This window comes from Rhinichthys klamathensis, unplaced genomic scaffold (assembly GCF_029890125.1).
Source record: "Rhinichthys klamathensis goyatoka isolate OS25496 unplaced genomic scaffold, OSU_Roscu_1.1 h1tg000127l_1, whole genome shotgun sequence".
Lineage (NCBI taxonomy): Eukaryota > Metazoa > Chordata > Actinopteri > Cypriniformes > Leuciscidae > Rhinichthys > Rhinichthys klamathensis.
In genome coordinates this window covers 5,293,358-5,318,916 of record NW_026606664.1, presented here as the reverse complement: position 1 = coordinate 5,318,916, position 25,559 = coordinate 5,293,358, and the positions used below count along the sequence as shown (strand labels likewise).

General features: G+C 42.4%; 1 protein-coding gene across 1 annotated transcript in view; it reads right to left on the bottom strand.

The window, feature by feature from the left end:
• cdh7a (cadherin 7a) overlaps positions 1–25,559 on the bottom strand; it is a 72,122-nt gene that overhangs the window by 25,150 nt on the left and 21,413 nt on the right. The window contains exons 3-8 of the mRNA XM_056256641.1: positions 21,787–22,081; positions 18,592–18,711; positions 17,456–17,623; positions 16,781–16,968; positions 14,366–14,619; positions 11,534–11,670 (exon numbers count right to left, since the gene is read on the bottom strand). Of these exons, the coding sequence (XP_056112616.1) occupies positions 11,534–11,670; positions 14,366–14,619; positions 16,781–16,968; positions 17,456–17,623; positions 18,592–18,711; positions 21,787–22,081 (1,162 nt within the window). The remainder of the gene's footprint in view (positions 1–11,533; positions 11,671–14,365; positions 14,620–16,780; positions 16,969–17,455; positions 17,624–18,591; positions 18,712–21,786; positions 22,082–25,559) is intronic.

Below are 25,559 nucleotides of genomic sequence, written 5' to 3'. Positions count from 1 at the left end.
CATGAGGACACCAACACATTTATTTCAATATGTTTCATTTATTTAAATGGGTTACATTTCTTAATGGGTCGCATTTATTTAAATATGTGCCTTGCCATCTTTCTGGCCATAGTCACCATTAGTTTATTCACTGGGGGCTTTAAATCATCATTATGAAAAGACTTAACAAAAAAAAGTGTTATAAAAATAAAAAAAAGCTAAAATGAATAGTATAAAAAAACATTAAGTGTAATTATGATTTACATTTATTATGTATCAGTGTATAATAAAGGTAGAGAAGAGGTTGTTAGGGGATCCTGAAGCAGTTGTCACACGAGTGTGCCAAGTAGCCATTTAGCTACACTTGCGTTGAGATTGACAGGATAAGAGGAAAATTCTCCTCCTGAACTTTCTTTTAAAGGCTCCACTTAAATATTCCTCTTGATGTTCTTACAAGCGATTGCAAATGTACTTCTCCTACTGTGGCTGCTTAAACTTTGTTCACTTGGCCCATTTTATCCAGAGAAACAAACATTTATATTTGAAGCTGAGTTACATTAACAATTTGACCCTGTATACAGAGGTACAAAAGAGACAAAGCCGCACTGAGGAGTACATCTTATCTTAAGACATGATAGTCACTGCGATTTATGCAATACAGCAAACTGAAATAGGAATTAGCTGCTGGGGTTTTTTTTGTTGCTCACTTCTCCCATGAGTGCTATAAAAAAAGACTCCAGGAAATTTACTGCTGCAATACACGCAATATAATTTTATGTGAGTTTGAATCAAATATGAGCTGTCAAAATATACAGGCCAGTTGCAACATCATCCCATTTATCAGCAATAGGATCCAAAACAGCAGACGTAAAGGCCCTTTTCTGGTACGACTCGGGTACATACATGAATGGTTTGAATGTTAAGCCCTGTGCACATACATCTGAGTCAAGTTTTTAGCAAATAAGGTGATACTTTCAACCAGGCGTACTGCACTTGGCAATCAAAAAATTAACAGACTGCACAAGGGTGTTGGGTTATTTTTGTTGTGTAACTATGAATGTAGATATATGGTATTGGCGCTTAAGCACAAGCCAATAGCAAACACCTGTTGAGGGCATACTGCCTTCAGTCAACCAGAACAGACACAGCTGCTAGTATTCTTTGAGTGGGCTGACTGCTGATTGCTACATTCTCACATTCGTTGCATGCTCACAATGCACAACAAAACCAATTAAGAGCATTTCAGTTGTGTGCTAATCGACAAAAACTCCATGCGTTTTTGCAAGCTGTCCTGTATTATGAGATTTCCATAATTTTGGCACCGGTGATGATATTGGGGGGCATCGATGAGGACAAAACGCGGTCATGGTCTTCAGCCAAATGAGTTGATGGAGAGCAAAAATAAATCTATTCTGCAGGTGTGAACACAGCAGCAGTGGGCTGGAAATATGCTGGCTCATTCGGAGTTGATTTCCATTGAAAACAGTGATTTATTGTACGCAACACACTAGCTTGGCTCTTTACGGGGCTAGCAGAATTCAGCCTAACTGTCTAATACAAACGCCGCTCTGGTTTAGGGAAAACGCATATCCCAACAAAACCACGCTAGTAAATATATGACTCATGCCTCCCACTATCTTCAGCCCAAGATATATAGAGCCCGTCTGCCTCCGTCCCGTACACACCTGCAGGAAACATGCTGAGTTGCACGCGGGAAGAGAGAAACGGTGTGCAGTTTGAGCTAATTCATTTATTAATTTGACTTTTTAGAGGATAAGGGATCTACCATGAATTAAATCCAGGCAGACTGTCATCGCTGCATACGTATCGTAGCTGGCTTTACAATGCTCTAGTCTAAACAATAAAACGGGTGATGAGTTACCTCAGCGCGATAGCACGGACAGTGGTTGTTAAGCACATTGTCGTGGCGGTGACTATAATGTCACAACTGAGGCCCCTGGGCACAGGCTCATAATTCACCATGTTAAGTGCAGTCACATGTAATAGAGCCACACTTTTTTGACCAATGAATTTCCATGATTTTTTCAAGACCTTCTCAGTCATTTGTGATTACTTGATAAGGACTGTTTTGAGAAATAAATTTAGAATAATTCCTGAGCTTATGTCAGGTAACAAATGTTGTAAACTAATAGCAAGTATGTATTGATATTAAAAGTGTAGTCAATCCCAATAAGCCAATGATTATTTTCATGTTATGGCATTTAACTGAAAAATGTCTGATAAGTCAACTAAACTAGCTAAAATCATTACGTCGTTATTCATTACAGTCGTTACAGTGATATTAAATTACTGTTTTTAAAGATTAACATTGCCATCTTCTAAAGTGAAAAAAAGTGGGGCGCTTGTCTGAAGTATAAAATCATTGGTTACTCGTAAGCCAATCACATAACGCAATCACCTCCAACTTAAACATCACCTCCATTCAAAATGTTTAACAAACAGTCTTCTTTTTCGGGCTTCAGTTTGCAAATGCTGGGAATATTCTCCACAACAGAGCGAACTGCATCCCGTGTCTCCATATCCGCGGTCGTTTTCAATTTCCCTAACCTAAAATACAATCTTAAACTCGGCGCTTAGCATCTACGTCACGGCTCACTGTTCGTTGATTGGCCGGCTGTTTTCAGGCCAGAGGAAAACGTCTCGGGTTACGTATGTAACCCTTGTTCCCTGAGAAAGGGAACGAGACACTGCGTCGGTGACGACACTAGGGGAACGCCCTTCAGCGTAGCGTGTCTGAATTTATGAATGAAATCGAATCCAATCCTATTGGCGTTGCGTGATGACGTAGCGTGTGACGGCATAAGCGGATGTATACAAAAGCACGCCGGCACCCAAGTGCTCCAGGCGGGGTGAGGTGTGGCGAACCGACGCAGTGTCTCGTTCCCTTTCTCAGGGAACAAGGGTTACATACGTAACCCGAGACGTTCCCTTTCGAGGGAACTCAAACTGCGTCGGTGACGACACTAGGGGAACGAGATACCCACTATACCACAACGAACCCTGCCCATCCAAGTGTGAAGCTGTCTTCAGGCACAACTTAGGACGAAAGTACTCGTGCACCGGGTGTAGAGGGAAGGTCCAGACTGTAAAACCTCATGAATGTGTGCGAAGTGGCCCAGCCAGCCGCCTCACATATGTCATGGATAGAAACCCCTGAAAGGAGGGCTCTAGAGGAGGCTATGCCTCTGGTGGAGTGAGCCCTCACGGCCATAGGTGAAGGCAAATTGCGCACCTGATAGGCCAGGGAGATAGTCTGAACGATCCAGTTGCTGATGGTCTGCTTAGAGGCGGGAAGCCCCTTCCTGGGCGACCCAAAACACACCAGCAACTGGTCCGACTTCCGCCATGAGGAGGACCTCTGGATATAACACTGCAGTGCCCTGACAGGGCAGAGCAGATGAAGTCCCGGGACATACATCGCCCTGAGAGATGATGGTCTCTCCTGAGACCACAGGAGGATCTGATGCGCCAATCTGCACAGAGGGCGCGACCTCAGACCCCCTTGGCGATTCAAATAAGACACCATCGACATGTTGTCGGTTCTCACGAGGACATGGCGACCATGGAGGTCTGGCAGGAAGCTCCTCAGAGCCCGGAACACCGCCAACATTTCTAGGCAATTTATGTGCCAAGAGGAATGATGGTCCTGCCAGGAACCTCTCGCAAAGCGGCCGTCCATGACCACGCCCCAGCCCGTGAGGGAGGCGTCTGTTGAAATAGACACCCGGTGACATAACGCTCCCAATTTGGGACCCTGGGACAGGAACCAAGGCTTCTTCCAAATTGATAGGGAACGAAGGCATCTGCGCGTAACCCTTATCAATCGGAATGGATTTCCCCTCGGGGAAAACTCCTTGGTTCTCAACCACCACTGTAAAGCTCTCAAGGTATCACGCTGGACGCTGCTGCCATGAGACCCAACACCCTCTGAAAGTGTTTGACAGTGACGGTCTGGCCTAGCTTTATCCTGGACACTGTGGTCAGGATAGACTCGATCCGAGCAGGAGACAACTGTGCCTGCATCGTGACCGAGTCCCACACCACTCCCAGGAACGTGGTTCTCTGGGCTGGTGTCAACACGCTCTTCTTCGTGTTGAGTCTCAACCCCAGGCTCTGGATGCGGGCGAAGACGACATCTTGATGCCGAATCGCCAGCTCTCGCGACTGGGCCAATATCAACCAGTCGTCGATGTAATTGAGCACCCTGATGCCCTCGAGCCTCAGGGGTGCTAGAGCTGCATCCATACACTTGGTAAAGGTGCGAGTGCTAGGCCGAACGGAAGAACCCGATATTGGTAAGCTTCGCCCCCGAAAGCAAACCTCATGAACTTCCTGTGAGATGGAAGGATGAAAAATGTGGAAGTAGGCGTCCTTTAGATCTATCGTGACAAACCAATCCTCGGATTGGATTTGACTCACGATAATAAGAATAGTGAGCATCTTGAACCTGAACCTCCTCAGAGACCGATTCAGATGCCTCAGATCTAAAATTGGACGCAACCCTCCATCCTTCTTTGGAACTATGAAGTACCGGCTGTTGAACCCGGACTCCCTGACTGGAGGGGGGACACGCTCTATGGCCCCTTTTTCCAGCAGCGAGTGAACTTCCTGTTGCAACACTAGACCCTGCTCTGGGTGCACTGAAGTCCAGACCACCCCGTTGAATTTTGGTGAGCGGACATGGAACTGCAGTCTGTACCCAGTTTCTACAGTGCGCAGGGCCCATGGAGAAATGTTCGCGAGGTTTTGCCATGCCTCTGCAAAATTCACCAAGGGAACCAGCCCCTCGGGGCTGGTGTCCAGTGTTTTGTGCAGGTCTTTGATGGCCCCCTGGCAGCCCTTTGAGGTCTCATAAAAGTTCGAACCTCTTTCCCTTAGCCTTCCTGGACTGGATGACGGTCCTCAGATCCGTCCTCTCAGGAGGCTGCGGGTACGAGCGACGTCTAGAGTCCCAAGCTTTATTAACCCTCTGGGGACCAAGAACGCGCCCGCGCGTTTTGCTGTTTTTTTTTCACATAGCAGCAACATAGACTTAAAATACTCCGTCATTTATGGTCATATAAATAAAATCAATACATGATTATAAACTATAGAGGGTCTTCTTTTTTTGTGTACACTCACATTAACATCAAAACCTTGTGCTTTTTTAAAAATAAATAAAATAAACAGGGTGCGCTTTCAGCTCACTCTGTCTCCGCAAAAATCTTTCTGAAACATGTCTGGAAAATGAACGGAAACTCTGCTAATACTTATCACACAAACATGAAACATACGTCTAAAGAACGCTTTAAATTTCTACTTTTAAATAAAACAATTCACATTTAAAACAAATATTCTCCTGCAATGTAATCTGTCAAAAACTAAAGAGAAGTACAGTTTCTCCTGTCTCAGCTCATTATCGTTAATGTGTTCACACCCACTCGCAGAGCGCGCTATTCATAAGATAATGTGTTGAGGCCATTTGCAAAATAGATAAACGCCCCCAGGCAAATGCTGTAAATACACAATATTTTTTAGTCAGATTAAGATTCGTCTTGCGCGGCTATGAGGAATAATCCTGGGACATTTACCACAGAACAAGTGCTGGTTTCACTTCGAGGAGGAGCAACAGATTCAGCTGAGAAGTGTAAGTGTTTTGTGCTTTGTTCTAATCGCGATATAGAATAACGTTAGTGTCTGTAAACGGACAAATAGCATATCCTACTGTTTAAATGTGAATTATGTTTCTCTCTCTGTGTGTGTGTGTGTATGAATGAATGAACGCACAGATACGCACTGTTACAGACGAAATAAAAGAACATTTCTTTGACTGGTTTTGGATAAAGTTTTTCAAATCAAATAAGCATCAAATAAGCTTCAAAATAAAGACATCAAATAAGCTTATGTTTTGTCAATAAACTAATCAACTAAGATGTTTGTTCCAATGCAAGCTATATCAAAATAATGAATCCTCAACTTTGAAATATGTATGATCAAACTAAGACATTTATGGAAAAAGACTTAGATTTAGAAAAAGATTTTCTTTTCAAGATGTTTCCAACTCTAACTTTGAACTTTGAACTGAAATAAAACCATGTCTATATGGTGAAGGGTGTGTGATAGAAGTGTCCAGACGTATGCACCCTGTATTTTCCGTATATAAATCCAAACAATCTAAAAGCCATTCTTTTTTAAATCTCCTCATTCTTTGTGCAAGGCTCCTGTAATGATATGGCCTGATAGCACCTAATAGGGCCATTATGGGAGGGTCTTTGTCTTTCTCAGGTGTGGAATGCCACACATATTAATGAGAGATCAAGCCTCCTGCATAAAGCTTTCTCAAACAAAACACGTCATTAAAAATGTAAAAGACTTTATTGACTTATCTGAATGAGCAGTCAGGATAATTCTCACATAGTTTTGGAGCAAATATTCTAGGCTATGTGATACAATTTTCAAAAGTCTTGTGAAGAAATAATCAATATGTGTTTTGTGGTCTTATTTCAGCAACTTTCATTTTTATTTTTTTTCAATAACCACGCATAAACATTATTCTATTAAAAATACAAACATGTACATACATGTTGCTCACTTATCATGGTAGTCCCGTCTGTGCTATATAGAGTGAATTTACACCTTTGCCATTAACATGTTTATAAATAACTGAAAAAAGCACAAATGTCAGTGCATGTCAAAACATCCCAAGGGCCCCAAAAACACTCTGGTCCCCAGAGGGTTAAGGTGAGCTCTAGAGGCGACACTCGCTTTCTGTGCCTGGCGATGAGAGGAACTGGAAGACGGCTGTGGCTGTTCTCTAGCAGCCGCCCTCCTGGACCTTGAACAGCGAGGGAGATACTGTTTAAATGCTTCGCCCTGCTTTACAGCGTTAACAGCTTCCCTAAACAGACCAGAAGCTGAAACGGGTGCATCAAGGAGGAAGGCCCTGTCCTTCTCCTTAATGCCAGACAGGTGTCTCTCCGTGGTTACCAAAGCTTATAACAACTTCAACTCTTCATAAAATGGTTGAATCATTATAACAAGGGGAGTTGACTATTGTTTCCTTTTACTCTTGATCAAAACCACTTTGATGATTGCAGCATGATTGCAAAGACAGCAAAGTCCCCAAAAAACATTGTATTGAAAATATAAAGGCAACTTAGACGCACACAAAAACATAACATAAAGCTGTTGACTCTTTGTATAAAACTCAAAGAAAATATTCCATATAGAGAAAGTTCAAAAGTAGTAAGTCCGTGCAAGCAAAATATAAATAACAAAGACAATACTCAACAGTCCTGTCTCAGTCCTTTTCTGCTTTGGGGTAGGTAGGCAAATTAAAGTCCGGATAAAAAAAACAATGTCCCCAAAAAGAGAAAAAAGTATAAATCCACTGGTTCAAGGCCCCACAAAAAAACAGATTATCCTCCAGCTGGAAAAAAGTCCCCAAAGTATAGTCCACCATGTATATCCCAGACCAGAGCGTGCGCAGATGATACAGCTCCAACGTCTAATACACCAAGACTCTTCCCAGAGATCCTTTTTGGGCCACCTTTTAGTGAGCTAGGTTAGCCCAAAAAAATAACCTGCCACCTCATCAAAAAAACACCTTTCAAAATGGCCGCCCCTTCCTTTACCCTAGGCTCATCATAATAAGAGTCCTAAGAGTCCAACAAAAGTTCCCCCTATTCCCCCTCTAACAAAAAAACATAGGCAAATGCTCAAAATCAACATACAGGCAGATTAGAAAAAATAAACGATAAACATTTTGGCATGGCACATATACATACAGTTTACAATATATATATATTTTTTTTTTTTTTACTTAAGTGAGCATCGTGCAGGGCTTTACTGTGGCAGTGTCACAAGCTGACATGGAGCGACCGATGGCACGTGCCGTCTCCTTGGTAACCCGGAGGGACAAATCTGTGGCCCTGCGAAGCTCTGCTATATCGTCAACAGAGGGACCCTCGCCCTGGTCCATGTCCCTCAACAGGTCGGCTTGGTAGGCCTGCAAAATAGCCATTGTGTGCAGGCTCGCAGCAGCTCGATCCGCCGCCATGTATGCTCTGCCCACCAAAGCTGATGTGGTGCAGCAAGGCTTAGAAGGCAGCGCCGGTGTTTTCAAAGATGACGCAAGGTCGGGTGAAAGGTAGCTAGCGGGCTAGTGCTTCCTCAACCCGAGGCACCATCCCATATCCCTTATCTCTAACCCCCACGATGTTACTGTAATTTAAAATCGGGGGGTTAGACAGGCGCGCTGAAAAGGGCCTGTTCCAAGATTTACACAACTCATTGTGTAAATCAGGGCAGAAAGGAAGAGACCGGCGTGAAGGCTGTGTGCGGTGCTGCAGGAAGCGCTCATCAAGCTTGCTTTTAGGACACGCTTCCTGCCACTCTTGTGGCTAAGAAATATCGAGCTTGGCCACAGCCCGCGTTAAAACCTCCATTAATTCACCATAGCTGGGTGAAGGCTGAACAGTATCGTGTCTCTCATTAGGCTCCGCCTCCCCAACACTGAGCACGTCTAATTCCTCAGAATCAGAGAGGTGTAAAACGGGGTCATCATCCCGAATAGGAGAAGCCGCGGTGCGGGCTCCCGAACGGGGAATAGGGGAACCTGAGCTTTCAGACGAAGAGTGGGAAAGTGCCTCGGCAGTCCCACTGTTGCCTAAAAGATCTCTCTGCGATCCCCACGATCTAAGCCGCCGCATTGCCTCGGCAGATGCGGGACCTGAACCGCGGGGAGAACGCATTTGGCCATCATTCGTAAACAAAGCCAACCGAGAACGCAGCACTCTCACTGATAAGGACTCACAGTGAGCGCAAGCAGCCCCCTCGAGAGCTGCTTGAGCGTGCTGGCTTTCCAGACAAGACACACACATTTCGTGTGTGTCCCCAGCCGTAAGATAGCATGGGCAGGGGAACACACATTTTTTTAACTGTTCGGGCATGATGAGCTTTGGAATAACAGTGACAAACAACACCAAATAAGACTCACAGTTTCAAACACACAGAGCGCTTGCTGAGTAGCAAAAAGCTGGCATTTCTGTGTGCCGGCGTGCTTTTGTATACATCCGCTTATGCAGTCACACGCTACGTCATCATGCAACGCCAATAGGATTGGATTCGATTTAATTCATAAATTCAGACGCGCTACGCTGAAGGGCATTCCCCTAGTGTCGTCACAGTTCGAGTGAACTGAGAGATAGGTCGCTATCTCAGACTGAGTACAGAAGCGAACTGAAATTGAGCAGAAGTACGAAGTCTGACATAGTCAGGCTAGAGATGCACCCCCCCCCCCCCCCCCCCCAAAAAAAAAACATCCAAATCATTATAAAATGATTAATTTGTTTTTCCATATCGCAATAAATATTGCAGAAAAAACTAAATATCACAATGTCCCTGGTAATAATTATCAAAATAAACAGTTCTGTAATAAAGTCAATTCTCCTAAATGAAGGCTGTTTACGGTAACTGACGTAGAATATTGCACATTAAAGGTGCTCTACATAACTTTTAGCGGCCTCTAGTGGTGATGTTTCAGATTGCAACCAAATTTTACAAGAGCGCTCGTGCTCAAACTCATAGACAATACCGTCTATTACGCAAATATCTCGGCGAATACTAGACGGATTCGGCGAGCACCGAGCTCGTTGGGACCATCTAGTCGAGCTGAAAAGAACCATATAAGTTCCATAGTTTTGGGTGGTGTTTTCGCGGAGATATTAGCAGAAAACCATCGGGCGCGCTGCAAAATTGCGGACGCCGGTGACGTCACGATCTCAGAAGAAAATCGCTCGTATCTCTGGAACGCAAAGACCCAGAGAGCTCAAATTCGGGGGAGGAGGTCCCAGGGGAACCCTTGCCCGAACGCTAGAGTGGCGGGCCTCGGTGATGCCCCCTACCGGATCGCCGTTCGCTGGGACCCCCGATTTCGAACGGCTATAACTCGGGGAGCCGGGCGAGTTGGACCTCGGGGGTGGGCTCGTTCGAAAGGCCCCGTCCAGCACTACGAACGATTAGAGTCTTGGGAATATTGATCAAAGATTGACTGAGATATAAGCCGAAAAACGTGCGCCTTTGACCGGACGTAACTCCCTGACCGTCTACAATAGACTGTATATAAGGAGAGAGGCTCGTGAGCGCGCATGCACGTCACATCCGTTGGATTTCGCGGTAAATCCGACCCGGAGACTTCACATAGAAATAGGAATACTGGCCTTCAGAGGTAATAGTAAAACCCGACAAGTGGATCATTGTAATGTGTGATTACAACCCCTTCACACACAGGCAATAAAAAAAGGATTCATTTTAGAAGAAAAGTTCCAAATAGCACCTTTAACATAGATTGTGTGGTCACATTTATAATAATTTTACAAGAACTACAAAGAGATTCTTGCATACGAAGCAACTTTAATGAATGTCCCTTTCAAATATGGTTGCCATTAGAATCTAAAATATACATTTTCCAAAATCCAAAAATTTCAAGGCCATTAACACCTTACCAAACAATGCCTAATGACAAAGAACTTTGAGGCTACCTTTTGGTAGCTAGCAAGCCTCTGTCTCATTCTTACAGACAAATAGAAGAGGACATTTCAATCTTCTCTGCCAAAACCCATTTCAGAGACAGTGGATGCCTCTGACAATGACTGATTGTCTATGAGGGTGAACCAGCAAACTTTGGTTAAGTGTGTCCACATTTATGGATATGGGTTAAAAATGTAACCACATGATGGATATTATTCCCCTCCATCACTCAAGTCAATATGGTTATGGCTGTCTGTGCGAAGACTGCAGGGGATTTGAGAAAACAGATGCACTTGAGTGAAGGTCACGGTGAAAATCAGCATCAAAAGTTAGGTGGGAGAGGAAGCTGCAGTTCTGCCCATCGGCTACAATCAGGACAAGACTCGATCAAGCTACACGGATTCTGGAGGTGCCAATGGACAGCGGTCAACTCAGTGGCGCAGCATCTGTTCCTATCCTGGCCAGAGCGCACTCGCATAGATTAAACGCTTATGCTATATCTGCTGTGCGGCAAGACAGAGAGGCGCGACATTCACATAGGATATGGTTGGACATATTGATCACTCCAGAGCAGTGCTAACTGTTAGTCGAGGCAGCCTTGGGATAATGATATTCATTGTGAAATTCAAGGCATTCATTTTATGAAGGATTTCATCCTAATAGAATTTAGGATTGCAAAAAAACGAAGATGCAACTGCTCAACACTTCACCATTCAAACCGAAAGGAAAGCGAGTTGGGTATCTTTCAATAAAACGTTTAGAAGAGCTCAATTATGAAGGACAAATCGAGCAGTAGCATTTTCTGTAATTGACATACATTGTTCGATAATAAAAAGGAGCGCCGTAGCACATATATATAAATCAGGCCTCATTCACAGATCATATTTTGTGTTTCATTCTTTATTTCAGCCGAGAAAGATAACTACTTTCAATGTAACCACAAATTTACAGAAGACCCTCAAACCATAACAGTAACCATATAAATTAGCTCCATACTTGCACAAATTAATTTGAGGTTACTTACAGCTTTCAGTAGCCAGGATGGTGATGTTATGTACAGCATTGGCTTCTCTGTCTAATGGCTTAGCCGTGCTGATGACTCCTGTTGATGACTCAATGTTGAAAAATCGCTCCAAGTCTGTGTTTCTGTCTATTGAATACCTGGGGAAAAAAGTTTTAATGAATTTCAAGCTTTGACTTTTAAATGAATTCTATAGATATGCCCTTTAGCCATAGCTACAAGCCCAAGCAGCAATCATTATTTTCACTGGCTCTTAGTCACAGAACTACTTAATTATGAGCGTTTGTCTTTTAGCACAAAACAACTGAGCCCCACAACTCATTTATAGTCAACATTTGCATCCACTCCCACAAAAACAAAATATTTTAATTCTACAATAATGACACTAATGGCTTGCATATGTGTTGTCTTTGGCCTCCTTTACTTTAACATGTTTTTATGTGATTGACTCAGATATCAGATAGCACCCGACCTTTTTAAAGACAAAATAAACTACAGCAAGGACGTTCTAAATGGATCAAAAGTGACAGCAATGATATTTGGCAAAATATTTATATTTCAAGTAAATGCTGTTCTATAAACTTTCTAGTTTCTAAGAATCCTGAAAAAAGGCATCATGTTTTTTTTTTTTACAAAAAAATTAAAGCTACAATATGTAAGTTTTTTCACCGCTAGGGGTCGCTAACCTCTTAAAATAACAAAGGCGTAGGTTGATGACGCAAAGCATTAAGCGGAATTATGGATCTTGTCGTCAAGCTGATGGATCTAATAATGTTTATGATGACTGTGGTATGAAGCAGGGCTCGATTGCTAATGAGAGACAGATATCAGCGCCACACGCGAATCCCACGGATATAAAGTAATAAGGACAATTAATTCTACGAACTACACACAAGTGCTTTATTACTACTCACACAGGTCAGTTTATTAGACGAATGAAACTTGTGAGGTAACGCAGCGTTGTTTCACTTGGTCTAACAGTTACACTATCACACTAAACTGCATTTAAGTGTGTTGAATGTTATGTGTTAGTTTGTTGGCTGTATGAGACCAGCAGTAAGCTAGATCAACATTAGAATAACATACAGATCATATTCTAACATTTCATCATGTTGAACTACAGTATATAACATTGATTAGTTTTATGTACATTTGCTCACCTGTCTAATAAAGTACATGCAACACTCGTGTCTCTGTCAAGTCGAAGTTAGTCGCGGACGTGGAGCTCTCGGGTCTCGGCATCTCGAAAATTATATTGATCCTCGTTTTAGTCCTCTTTTTGTTTGCCAAGTCTGCTTGCCATGGTCCAAAATGTTTGAACAAAACAACAACAGCGTAAGCGTACCGCTAGGCGTAACTCAGTTGTCCACGTCTGTCGCCATGGTTACTATGGCAGTACGAGCGGAAACCGAGGGTAATGCGGATATGACGCCATTGACTGGCGACTCCCTCACACCTGCTCAAACGTCCCGGTTCCTTGGATAAAATCGCAATTTTCTCACGATTTACAAATTAGTTGGAAACATTTGGGATATTGTAAGTAATCAACCAAACAAAATATATAACATTGGCCTAGTGGTTTTTGGATATTTTACTGCAAGATTCTTACATGCACCTTTAAGCAGCACAAGTGTTTTCTAAATTATTAATAATAATAATAATAAATGTTCCTTGAGCAGCAAATCAGCATATTAGAAAGATTTCTGAAGTTTCTGTGACACTGGCCCTGTCCCAAATGGCGCTCTTCATGCGGACTTTCAGTCTCGTGGACTTAAAATGTGCGTGCTCGGCGAGTCTACGAGTCCGTAGGCCGTCCCATTTAGCATTTTAACGCTCTGAAGTGTGCTCAGCAGCGCCCCCTTTGTACCCTTGAAGCGGTCTTCCGCGAAGCCCGCATAAATGCAGGCTCCACGCACTTTAACTACCCAGGAATCCTTGCGAAAGGCCAATCAGACAACGGATGGGAGGAGATTTCGCTCACGGACAATTGTTAACACGGCTGAGAAGAAAATATTTAAGTCTAATTATCATTACGGTTTTTATGACAAGTTTATACAAACATTATGATCATCGACCAGTGGTTGATGTCTCAAACATAGGCTAATAATAGCGAGCTGAATAATACGATCGCATTATGATTCATTAAATAAATAGAACAGAATGTCAGGGCTTTACTGAGTCATATGTAAACACAACAACAATAGGCAGCATATTTCCCCGAACCTGTAGCTCCTGTCCATAACAACAATCAGACCGTCTTCCTGTTTCCGGCGTGACGATCGAGTCTGTCCCAAAAATACCTCTCAATGCGCCCTCGCGGACTCGCGCTAAGGGCCCTATAGGTCTGCACTACATGACGTCACCGAAGTGTGGACTCTGAGGAAGTCCACAAGTCCGTAGTGTGCCATTTGGGACAGGGCCACTGAAGACTGGAGTAGTGATGCTTAAAATTCAGATTTATCATTACAAACAAAAAAACATTGTAAAATGTAAACTATTTTTAAATGTAACACTATTTCACAAAATTACTGTTTTACTGTATATTTAATCAAATATATGCAGCCTTTGTGAGCATAAAAGACTTTTTCAAAAACGTATTTTTTCATAAGCCATTTTGCACAGGTTTGAGTGATCAGATCTCTATCCAGAGACATATTACACTGCAAGGGTTGAATGCAATCCAGCTAAAGACAATAGATATTATCTAAATACGAAAATCAGTCTTATATTTTTATATTTTTAATAAAACGCTGTAGTCGTTCTCAAGATTTAATCTTCCCTTCATAAAACCAGAATCACTACGGTGTGAAGTAATTCCATGAGGCCATGCCTTACCTGATGGGACTATTGGTGGAGTCCGGGTCCAGTGCAGAGACGGTCCCTATGATGGTTCCCACTTTAGCAGCTTCAGAGACAACCATTTTACTGAGCGGAGAGGAGAAGATAGGAGGCTCATCTACATTCTCCACAGTTAGCCTCACCATCGCCGTATCACTGAACGGTCCTTGAGACAAGAACCGTGGGTCTATGTTCCTGTTGGATGCCTCAATTTTCAGAGTGTAGCTTGACTTTGTTTCAAAGTCAAGATTCTGAGGTAAAGAGCACAAAAGGAGGGAGGGAGAGAGGGGGGAAGTGTTGAAGAGATAGTTTTGAAATTATAAACAAGGACAGAGACTATGTGGTAAGGATCCAGGCAAGTCAAAAACAGAGTTCAGATTTGAAATCTAGCCATGGGATGTGTGTACATATATAATGCATCCAAGAAACCTTGATCCTCTCCTTTTAGCTCTCATATTTCATTTAAGTATTGCTATCGATTGACAGGACAGAAAAGAACAGTGTCAAAGCAGTACATTGATTTTAAGACAGAGATACATGATGCCGAAAATGTCTTGTGGAATACTTTCTCATATAGTCGTTTATCACTCCTGTCTGCTGTAATATGCAACGCATTGAAAACTACCTTCCGTGCCTCCTCCATATCACTGACAATACATAACTTCCCTGAGGGTGCAACAAAGCCAAATCCAGGACTTGTGAACGTTTAAATGTAGCTTTAAAATGAGAAGTCAGAGTCAGTTTATTGTCAATTCTATCCTACACAGTTTCCCTGGAAACCACAGTGCAAATATATAACATACTGTATATACAACATACAGAGTTCGAAACACAAGATTTCAGACAGATTATTTTTGTATTCATGTTGGCTGTATACTTTTTGAAAACCTTTTTCTACAAATATTTCAATCTAATTTCTCTGTGTAAATGTCAAGAGGTGTAACCAGGTAAAAAGTAATAAAATATTTTCCATACAGCTGGAGTGTACAAATCTAGTCCCCAAATTCCAAAAAACGGCTTAATTCAAAATAAAATATTATAAAACCTTGAAAAAATGAGTTTCAAGATATCATAAAAATATTAAAAGTTTTCTTGGGATTTTGGAGTTTATCAATATTTTATATTTTATTAAATCGTAATATTATGAAACAGAACAGATTCATACTAAGGCATATTCTTAAAGAAACAACAATACATTTTTATGCCAAACTCCAAAGATGTCTCCATACCCCAAGCATTACAATCTCTAGACAGTTTTTTTTTTCTTTATGCCCCACAAAAAAATATCAAATGTATTCTAATTCAGAAATTGAAAACATTTATAATAGAGATATTTGTGAACAATCTAAAATAGTGTTATATCCAAATAAATTTGTGTCATGTCATTGACCCATATAAAAATATATACAATATATGCTAGAAGCAAAACACATTACACTATGATAAATGAAGGACTGATATGGTGTAAAGTGGTTTTAGTAAAAAGCAAAAATAAATTAAAATGCCCCCAAAATTCAAGATATGGTGGCAAAAAATGCCCCTGTTTGAGTTTTTATTTCTTTAACATATAGTACACAGGGGGGGGGGGGGGGGGGGGGGGGGGGGGGCGTATGGTGGGTCAAAGAAGTTGAGGAGCATGATCGCCTTTGGGAAGAAACTGTTCTCGGGTACAGTGGTTCAGGAGTGTATGGCTCCCGAGGCTTTTCCCAGAATGAATAAGGGCAAAAAAGCTGAAGGCTAAAGTATTGTCCTTCATTCTGCTACTGACTTTCTTTAGACACTGCTTGGGGGAAGTAACATGCTGAGCAGCCTGCACTGTAGGGGCTTCCAGTGAGAGGAAGAGCAGTTTCCAAACACTGTTGATTTCCTGAAGTCAACAATTATCTCTTTTGTCTTGTTGACATTAAGAGATGGTTGTTGACTCCTCAACATTTTTCTAGGTCTCTCATCTCCTCTCTGCATGATATCTCATCATTGTTATTGATGAGCCCAAGCACTGCGATGTCATCTCTAAAGTTGATGATATGGTTGCCGGGGTGCCTGGCAACCAGGCTTAGAGTCAACAGCGAGAACAATAGAGGGCTGAGGACATGGCCCTGGGGGACACCAGTAGCCAGGGTGACAATTTGTGAGGTCTGGTCATGGATCCTTACTGCCTGCGGTCTGTTTTTCAGGAAATCTAAATTGTGATGCTTATTTTTCAAGCAGAATGCCTGCTATGCAGTATCTTTTAACCAAAAATGTTGAAAAAGGAATTCTAGTAAAAAAAAAACAACAACAACAACAATGAATTCTATCATAAGTGTTGTTCACAATGGATAGTTTTGCCCATAAGCAAAACTTATTTCCTTATTTGCCATCATAGCAATGGGGCTGAAAGTACATATAAGGTTTGGGCTGTCTATGGCCTACCTTCTGCAGAGTTATGACTCCTTCTTGGGTATCTTTGTCTGGTGCGACCCTGAACACCCCAAGGCCATCGCCCTCTATAATTCTGTAGTCCATCTCAGCGCTTGGTCCGATGTCAGAATCCAAGGCTTTTATCTTGGCCACCACTGACGCCACAGGCAGGGATTCAGGCACAGCAAACTGATAGGATTCTGCAAAACAGACCCGACAAACACACACACCCACACACAGAGGTTATTGATGATGCTATTTCTCTTTTTTCCTTCCTTATCACCCAGCTGTTAGCTGGGTCTGAGCTAATAATGTATCCCTCTGCTCCGTAGCAGGTAAGCCACTCTATATCTATAGCAAGCACGAGGATAGTCTGAGCTCTACACTTTCCCGGACACATAATGATGGTGGTGAAGGCGTCGTGCAGCTAAAAATAGGGCCAGAAAGGACTATGAAAATAATCAAAAAAATCCTCTATTATAAAAGAAGATTGTTCAGTTCTATTCAGAAGATCATCTACCTGATAATTACACAGCAACTACCGCGAGCGATTGATTTCTATAATACAAGATCAGCCTGAGTTAATAAACATCTCAGATTGCACTCATGCAATTTAAATGGAGAGACAGCATGCGATAATGATGGATCATGTCCACGTTTGCTTTATAGTCGGTAATAGAATCATACTCCGTGAAAAGCGGGGCGGGTTGTCGTTAACGTCCATCAGCGTGACCGTCACCGACGTGGTGCCTGAGAGTCCACCCATTTGGCCAACCATGTCTTTGGCTTGGATTACCAGAAGATACTGGTCCCGTGCTTCTCGATCCATGTTGGGCAGAGCTGTCCTCACTATGCCTGCACAGAAAAGTTTGAACTGTTTTACTGAACGTCCTGCTGCCTAGTGTTGATTAAAATGTAAGAAATATGGGGGGTGTTGATGCATGAGATGTACTGTGTAATGATAACATCCTTCTGGCCTGAAAGAGCTGTAAAAAAGCATCTAGATTACAATATGGATCTCTTCCCTTCTGTATTATAGGGATATGGAGTGTGCATCAATTAAAATAGGATTACCATTTAGTAATCTAAACAGCAATGACCTTTTTCAGATTTGTTAGGCCATATCATAATGGATCTCTCATCGATGAGTCAAATTCACTGAAGCCAGTGCAGGACTGTAAATCAATTTCCTCTCCAAGTCATTGTTAGTTTTGGAATTATTTCTTGGCACACTGAGAGTGATTAAATAGTACCTACTTCCTTTTTGCACACAGAAAGCTACGATAAATCCTAATCAATAACCGCTGCTATTTGCTATATCTGGCTTCATTTTCCCCTGCATGTTGTGGTGACGTCTCTAAAATTAGCAGTACACTTTAAAAGAAAAGGAAGAAAAAGTTTAATCAAGGTTTGTAATTTACCCAGTTGATTGAGTCCATATGTGGAAATGACCTCAGTTACAGCTAGAGTGCTGATTACATTAAGGATTTCATTCCCTGTAATCAGTTGCTAATGTGCGGCAGTAACTTCATCGCAAGTCCCATCAACTTTTTCTGTCTTTAAGTGAGTCAATCAAAATAGCGGTCTCCTGACGTTTCCATATTTCCATTACAGGAATTGGTGGTTACCACGTCAATGCCTTGAGAAGACTTCTTCCTCAAGTTACAATTTTTTTTTTATTAATCTGATTTAAAATGTACACTTCACACTGTTTAGCTAAAGAGATTGACGGGTGAGAATGATGTTGCTGGATAAGCTTTAAATCTCAACATTTTAGTGTGTTAATATTTTACTGACAACATTGCAAAGAAATAAACATTTACCTGTTTTTGGTTCCACTGAGAAATAGGGTTGTCCCTCAAGGATGCTGTACACAACTCTGGCACTGTTTCCATATGTGGGATCATCTGCGTCAGTTGCCTTAACCTCAACCACAGATGTGCCTGAAAAAAATTATCCACCTAATTTGGTCAAAATGTTACCAGACATTCACTGGATTCATAAGCATTGGGCCTCACTTGATTACAAAACTGAAATTTGATGCAGCCTATCACGAAAACATGAACGAGCTCAAGTAAACCTATAAAGAAACATTAGGATGTAAATCAGTGTCCATTGTTCTGATCCAGCAAGTCTTTTATGCTCACCACTGTTGCATTTATTTGTAAAAAACAAACATTTTAATCTATTTAAAAATTGTATTTATTCCTGTGATGGCAAAGCTGAATTTTCAGCAGTCATTACTTCAGTTTCATTGTTAAATGATTCTTCAGAAATCATTATAATATGCTCAAGAAACATTTCTGATTATTATCAATGTTAAAAACAGTTGCGCTGCTTAATATTTTTGTGGAAAGCGTGATAATATTTATTCCAGGATTCTTTGATAAATAAAAAGTTTAAAAGAACAACATTTATCTGAAATAGAAATCTTCTGTAACATTATCAAAAATATATATATTTTGATTAAAAGAAAAGTACAAATTTCTTTTAACAACAAAAAACGAAATCTTACTGATCCCAAGGTTCTGACTGGATTTGTATTTTTCTGAGGATTTTGAGAGAGTAAAAACGAAATAAAAACAAAAATGCTGAGTGTCAAATTTTTTCAATTGTGCATTTAAAACGTCTTGCTCTTGCATTCCTGAACCATCTGACACGCTGTCAGTTCCAGAAACGAGGCATCTGCTGCAAAACGCATACATGAAGTTCATTAGAGCATTTTGTAATCACATTTGATAAGAGTCACAATGGCTTCCTCAGTGACAACTTTCATTTCCATTGTATGCCAATTTCCCCAGAAATTACGATTATGTTTTCTTGAACACATGGGATAGAAATACTGCGTTATCCCTAAATTATTTTCGTGATTGTTTTTCATATTTTTTTGCATAAATTTACAATGAAACTCGGATAGAAACATATCTTGCGTGGCTTCTGCAGTGTTTTTTCATTCGTGTGCCTGTCTTGATTACAGAGTAGGCCTACTGAGCTGGTGTTGCCTCAGTTCTCAATACGCCATGCATCCTTGCAAAACAAGAACTTTAAACACAAATCTGTATGTGGCCTGCACTTGCCTCCCCTTATCTTATCATGACTTTCTGTTTTGTTTGTCTTTTTTTTTGCACAATGACATCCGCAGCACATACAAGGTTTGGGTTTGTAAGATTTTGTTATGTTTTTTTTTGTTTGTTTTGTTGTTTTTTAAGAAAAACCAAGACTGCAATTATTTGATCAGAAATACAGCAAAAACATTACGATTGTGAAATATTAGTACAATTTGAAATAACAGTTTTCTGTTTTAATATATTTTACAATAAAATGCATTCATGTGATGGCAAAGCTGAATTTTCAGCATCATTAATCCTGTCTTCAGTGTCAAATGATCCTTCATAAATCATTTTAATAATGATTTGGTGCTCAAGAAACATTTCTTATCAATATTGAATTGAAATTGTGATACAGGATTAGAAAGATTATTTAACAGCATATTATTTGAAAAATCATTTTTGGTAACAAATGTACAAGTCTTTACTGTTATTTTTGATCAATCCAATACATCAGGTGCTGCAGAATAAAAGTGTTAATTTATTTCAAAATTATTAAAGGTGAAATAGATTCTATACTTCAGATACTATTATTTATCCTGTAGAACTGGAGCACAAAGGAAGTTTAGTGCTGTTTTACTGATATTTCCCAGATTTTTTATTTAAACTGTAAAATGGCTAATAGAAAGTGCCAGGCCCTCATTTGAGCACAATTTACAGGCCCACTCCAAACTGCGGTGTTCCTTAGAATACGCAGATTAGTCTTAAATGCGTTTGCTTGTAAAAAACTAGAGCAGACATTTGGGGACAGGCCCAGATGTTGTCATATTGGTAACCTAAGCATCTGGAGGCACAGCTGAGTGTACAAAAACGCAGCACCATGGCAACACTTCACCGCAGGGACCAAGGCCAAATGAGTGTTACTCTTTATAAGATGGTGCGATGTGATTTAGTCTGTTATAGGTAACCTTGTACCTCTGCAGAATCACTTTAGGCACTTTAGATTCAACAGGCTGATACATTTATAGCCAGTTAAGAACATGGCATATGGTCAGCCCTTAAACACACATCATTCCGAAACCGTTATGTGTGAAAGTGATTGGATGGGAGTATAAAGGCATATGTTGTGAATTTCCATTTGGTCTCATGCTGACGTCTGGCGTGAGGGAGAGGTGCCAGGGTTAGGTTGTGGTCCTCAGACTTGTGTAAAAAAAAAACAGAAATCTCCTGTTTCTTAATTACCAAATTAAATTAATCATTTTCTCGTTAATCAAATCCATTCATCACCGGTTGACTGCTAATGAATTTAAATGGATCTATAAAGCAGTCATTGAGGACAAGGGTCGCTTGCATTCACAGAGGCTAATGGCTTTGTTCACGCCGTTGGACAGACAGTGGCAGTCAGCATGTTAATTGCTCTTCTAAAAAAGCATGTCAATGTTTGCGTGATTGTCAGCTACAACGCTCTGCGTGGTCGAACTGACAAACAAGTGCCCTGTACCAGGGGCATTCATTATGTGTATCACTGTTCTTAGGTGATCCTCAGCTAACCCTCCATACCTAAACAAATACGTGACACAATTACCAATAATCATCATTAAATTGGATGCACTAAATAAACCCTGGCTGATATGATAAGCTGATAATTATCTTCAAAATGTATTACAGATAAATGGTTGTTATTTTTGTGTTTTGTCTAAATAAATAAAAAAACTAAAACTTGAATCAATCGTACATTTAGGCTTGGCAACGTTATAATGTACAGTAGGAAAAATGGATATTCTTTTTAAAATTTGCTAAAGATAAATTTAACAGTTATCATTATTAAATTATTAGTGTTTTAAAAATGTATTTTTACATTTACATTACCTTAGAGGAAATGAGCATGCAAAATCAAACCAATCAGTAGTAATACATCATTTAGTTGTATATCCATCTTTAGTTTTGTATGAACAAATCCAAGGCACTTACCAACAGGAGACATTTCGGGAACTTGAGCATTGTAAGGGCCATCCAGGAACTTGGGCTCATTGTCGTTAATATCCTGCACTTTGATAACGAACTCTGACTCTGGTTCGACTGGCAGGCTGGTGGCACGGTCTTGGGCCTGAGCTCGCAGCGTGTAGTAGGCCTGTTCCTCTCGGTCCAGGCGCTTCGTGGCATGTATGTCGCCTGTGTTCTCATCGATGGTGAAAATGGAGGTTGCACCTTCACCTCTGAGCACGTATTTCACTTTGCCCTCACCTTTGTCCACATCAGAATGAAGCTATGAAAGGATGAAAGATGAAAGGAGAAAACAGTTGGTCATATCTATCATCATAGTAACAGTTGTCTACTTAGCATAGTAATGAATAATGCCATTAATTCTGTTTACTCATGTGAAAATACTTCTGCAGTGGTTTAAATAATAAATGGGGATAAACCATCTCCAGCAGAGAAGAGAACGGACTCAATAAATGTCATAACTCAAGTTATTCTTCCTCACAAATCTCAAAACATCTTAAACATGTTTTATCTTTCTTGTTATACAGAATATGGCTTGAGGTGCTGTTGCTGTGAGTTACCTTTCCAACAAAGAAAGAAACATGAGGAGATCTCACAGTTATTTGAGGTCAGTCGTTCTGTCCTAAATGTTTGGTCAGATTTATGAGTGTACAGTTGTTTTGCGAGAAGCAAGACAATTATTCATGGTTTGTTGTTTTATATTTACCATTGTGCTTAAATAGTGCCAACAATGCACATCCGTAATAAACTATAAACCAATTTAATTCACAGTCCAGAAATCCTCATTATGAGCCTTTTTCTCATGCCGTTACCATTTTATGGAAACTGACTTGGTATTTCTGTCACCAGCAGTGAATGATTTTATTTACTTGTTTATTTCTTGAAAGACTTTATTTTGCTCCACTGGGGATTATAAGCCAAGTCCTTAGCTTTCCCTCCCTTTGCTTTTCTTTCCTTTATATAAATCTAAAATTTTTGGACTTCAAATCCACATTTCACAATACACTGGCTTTCACTGCTGAACAATACTTTCATGTACAGGATCTTGCTGGTATGAAAAGACAACTTGTTTGCTTCAATTAAGCAGTCCTGTCATATCATAAGTCTTTATGATGCTGTTTCTCACAGACATACTCAGAATGATTGGCTGGTGTGTCATAGTTGCATTACTTTCATGGGACAAAGTAAATGAACGACTGAATTTGGGTAGACCGCATGCAGTGTCCTGTGGCGTGACATGCTAGAATTCATCTAAAACCATTATTTTAATGATTTTATATTACGCATGGAGTTTATGACCACATTTGAACTCTATATGGAATTGTACTTTTAATTCATTTTTCACACCACAGGACTGCAAAAAGGAAAAAAAATCCCATCTAGTCACATCTGGTTTAGGTTGCAGTTTACTTGCCAATAATACAGCGCTGCTCCACATATGATGTGAGTTAATCAAAAATTACAATGGTTTCAGTGCAGAAACCGAGTGTGCTAATGACATTTGAGGCTAATTAATCAAAGTAAATGTGTGTTTGGATGTCAGTGCTGGCAATTCTCCAAGGCCAACTCCAGTCTGATGACTGTTGTGCGGCTCGGCTCTGCATTTCTTTTTTCAAATGTTTATTCTGACCATAATTCACCGTGATGATGACTGCAGATCATTAGATTGTGTGTGCTCAGCTATATCGCTCCAGCTCACAAACTCATCTAAAACAATTACAATAAATGTATATATCTTTTCATCTGAATAAAGCTGTCAAACGTATTACCATTCTCAGAAGATCAAAAAGTTTGTTCACTGACTTTTTAGTAAAGTGGTTGTTAAAAATTGTTTATTGCCTTTTAAATTTATCCAAAAACAATGCAAACACATTTTTGGTTCTTTTTCCAACAGTATAGCTGATAAAGAAAGTATTTTGGCTATACCTGTTACGGTTGGTGTAGGCAGAGGAAGACGAGGAGATCAGGATTTCCAAAAACAATAGACTTTACTTAAATAAAGCAAAACAACAAACGGATACAGACAGGCAGACGGGCAGAGGATAACACACCTAACATCAACGTTACATAAACGAGAACCGACAAGAAGTGAGGGAGAACACAGGGTTTACATACACAGAGAACAGATTAGGGAAACAAGGCACAGCTGGGGCAAATGAACTAGACACAGGTGAATAAACTAAACACTAACGAGGAGCGGGAAACTGGAAACAGGACTGAACCAAATACACAAAGAACGGGGGAAACACAGGACATACATGTAACATTAGCTCCCCCTCCTGCAAGGCGCGTCCTCGCGCCGAGTAACATCAATAAGGGTGGGGGGGTGGGCGCCCTGGAGGCTGACGAGGGAGTGGCCTACCCGGAGCAGGAAGCCTCCAGGGCGGAGCAGGACATGCAGGAGGCCAGGGCGGAGCAGGACGTGCAGGAGGCCAGGGCGGAGCAGGACGTGCAGGAGGCCAGGGCGGAGCAGGACGTGCAGGAGGCCAGGGCGGAGCAGGACGTGCAGGAGGCCAGGGTGGAGACTTTCCCTCGGGTGGCCAGGGTGGAGACTTTCCCTCGGGTGGCCAGGGTGGAGAGGCCACTTCAGGTGGCCAGGGTGGCTTATATCCCCCCCCCAAAATTTTCTTGGGGGGAGTGACGGGTTCAGAGACAGGCTTGGGGGAACTGGACGGGACCAGCGGAGAAGGCACGGGAGGACTGGACGGGACCAGCGGAGAAGGCTCGGGAGGACTGGACGGGACCAGCGGAGAAGGCTCGGGAGGACTGGACGGGACCAGCGGAGAAGGCTCGGGAGGACTGGACGGGACCAGCGGAGAAGGCTCGGGAGGACTGGACGGGACCAGCGGAGAAGGCTCTGGCTCGGCAGGCGCGCGGGGAAGCTCCGGCTCGGCAGGCGCGCGGGGAAGCTCCGGCTCGGCAGGCGTGCGGGGAAGCTCCGGCTCGGCAGGCGTGCAGGGAAGCTCAGGCTCCGCAGGGCTGCAGGGAAGCTCAGGCTCGGCAGGGCTGCAGGGAAGCTCAGGCTCGGCAGGGCTGCAGGGAAGCTCAGGCTCGGCAGGGCTGCAGGGAAGCTCAGGCTCGGCAGGGCTGCAGGGAAGCTCAGGCTCGGCAGGGCTGCAGGAAAGCTCAGGCTCGGCAGGGCTGCAGGAAAGCTCAGGCTCGGCAGGGCTGCAGGGAAGCTCAGGCTCGGCAGGGCTGGACGTGACCAGCTGTGCGGGCTTGGCTGGGCTGGACGGAACCAGCGATGAGGGCTTGGCTGGGCTGGACGGAACCAGCGGTGCGGGCTTGGCTGGGCTGGACGGAACCAGTGGTGCGGGCTTGGCTGGGCTGGATGGAACCGGCTGTGAAGGCTCGGCTGGGCTGGACGGAACCAGCGGAGAAGGCTCGGGAGGACTGGATGCATGGGCCAGAACTGATGTGTGTGTAGCCCACACACACAAAATCGCCGCAGACATCACCATCAATGCAGTCTCCTCTTGAGTGGACTTACGTGTGGTGTGCTTAGTCTCTGGCGGATAGGCGTGCTCCAGTAGTGAAGGCGGCTCAGGCTCTGGCGGGCAGACGACGGGCTCAGGCTCTGGCGGGCAGGCGACGGGCTCAGGCTCTGGCGGGCAGGCGACGGGCTCAGGCTCTGGCGGGCAGGCGACGGGCTCAGGCTCTGGCGGGCAGGCGACGGGCTCAGGCTCTGGCGGGCAGGCGACGGGCTCAGGCTCTGGCGGGCAGGCGACGGGCTCAGGCTC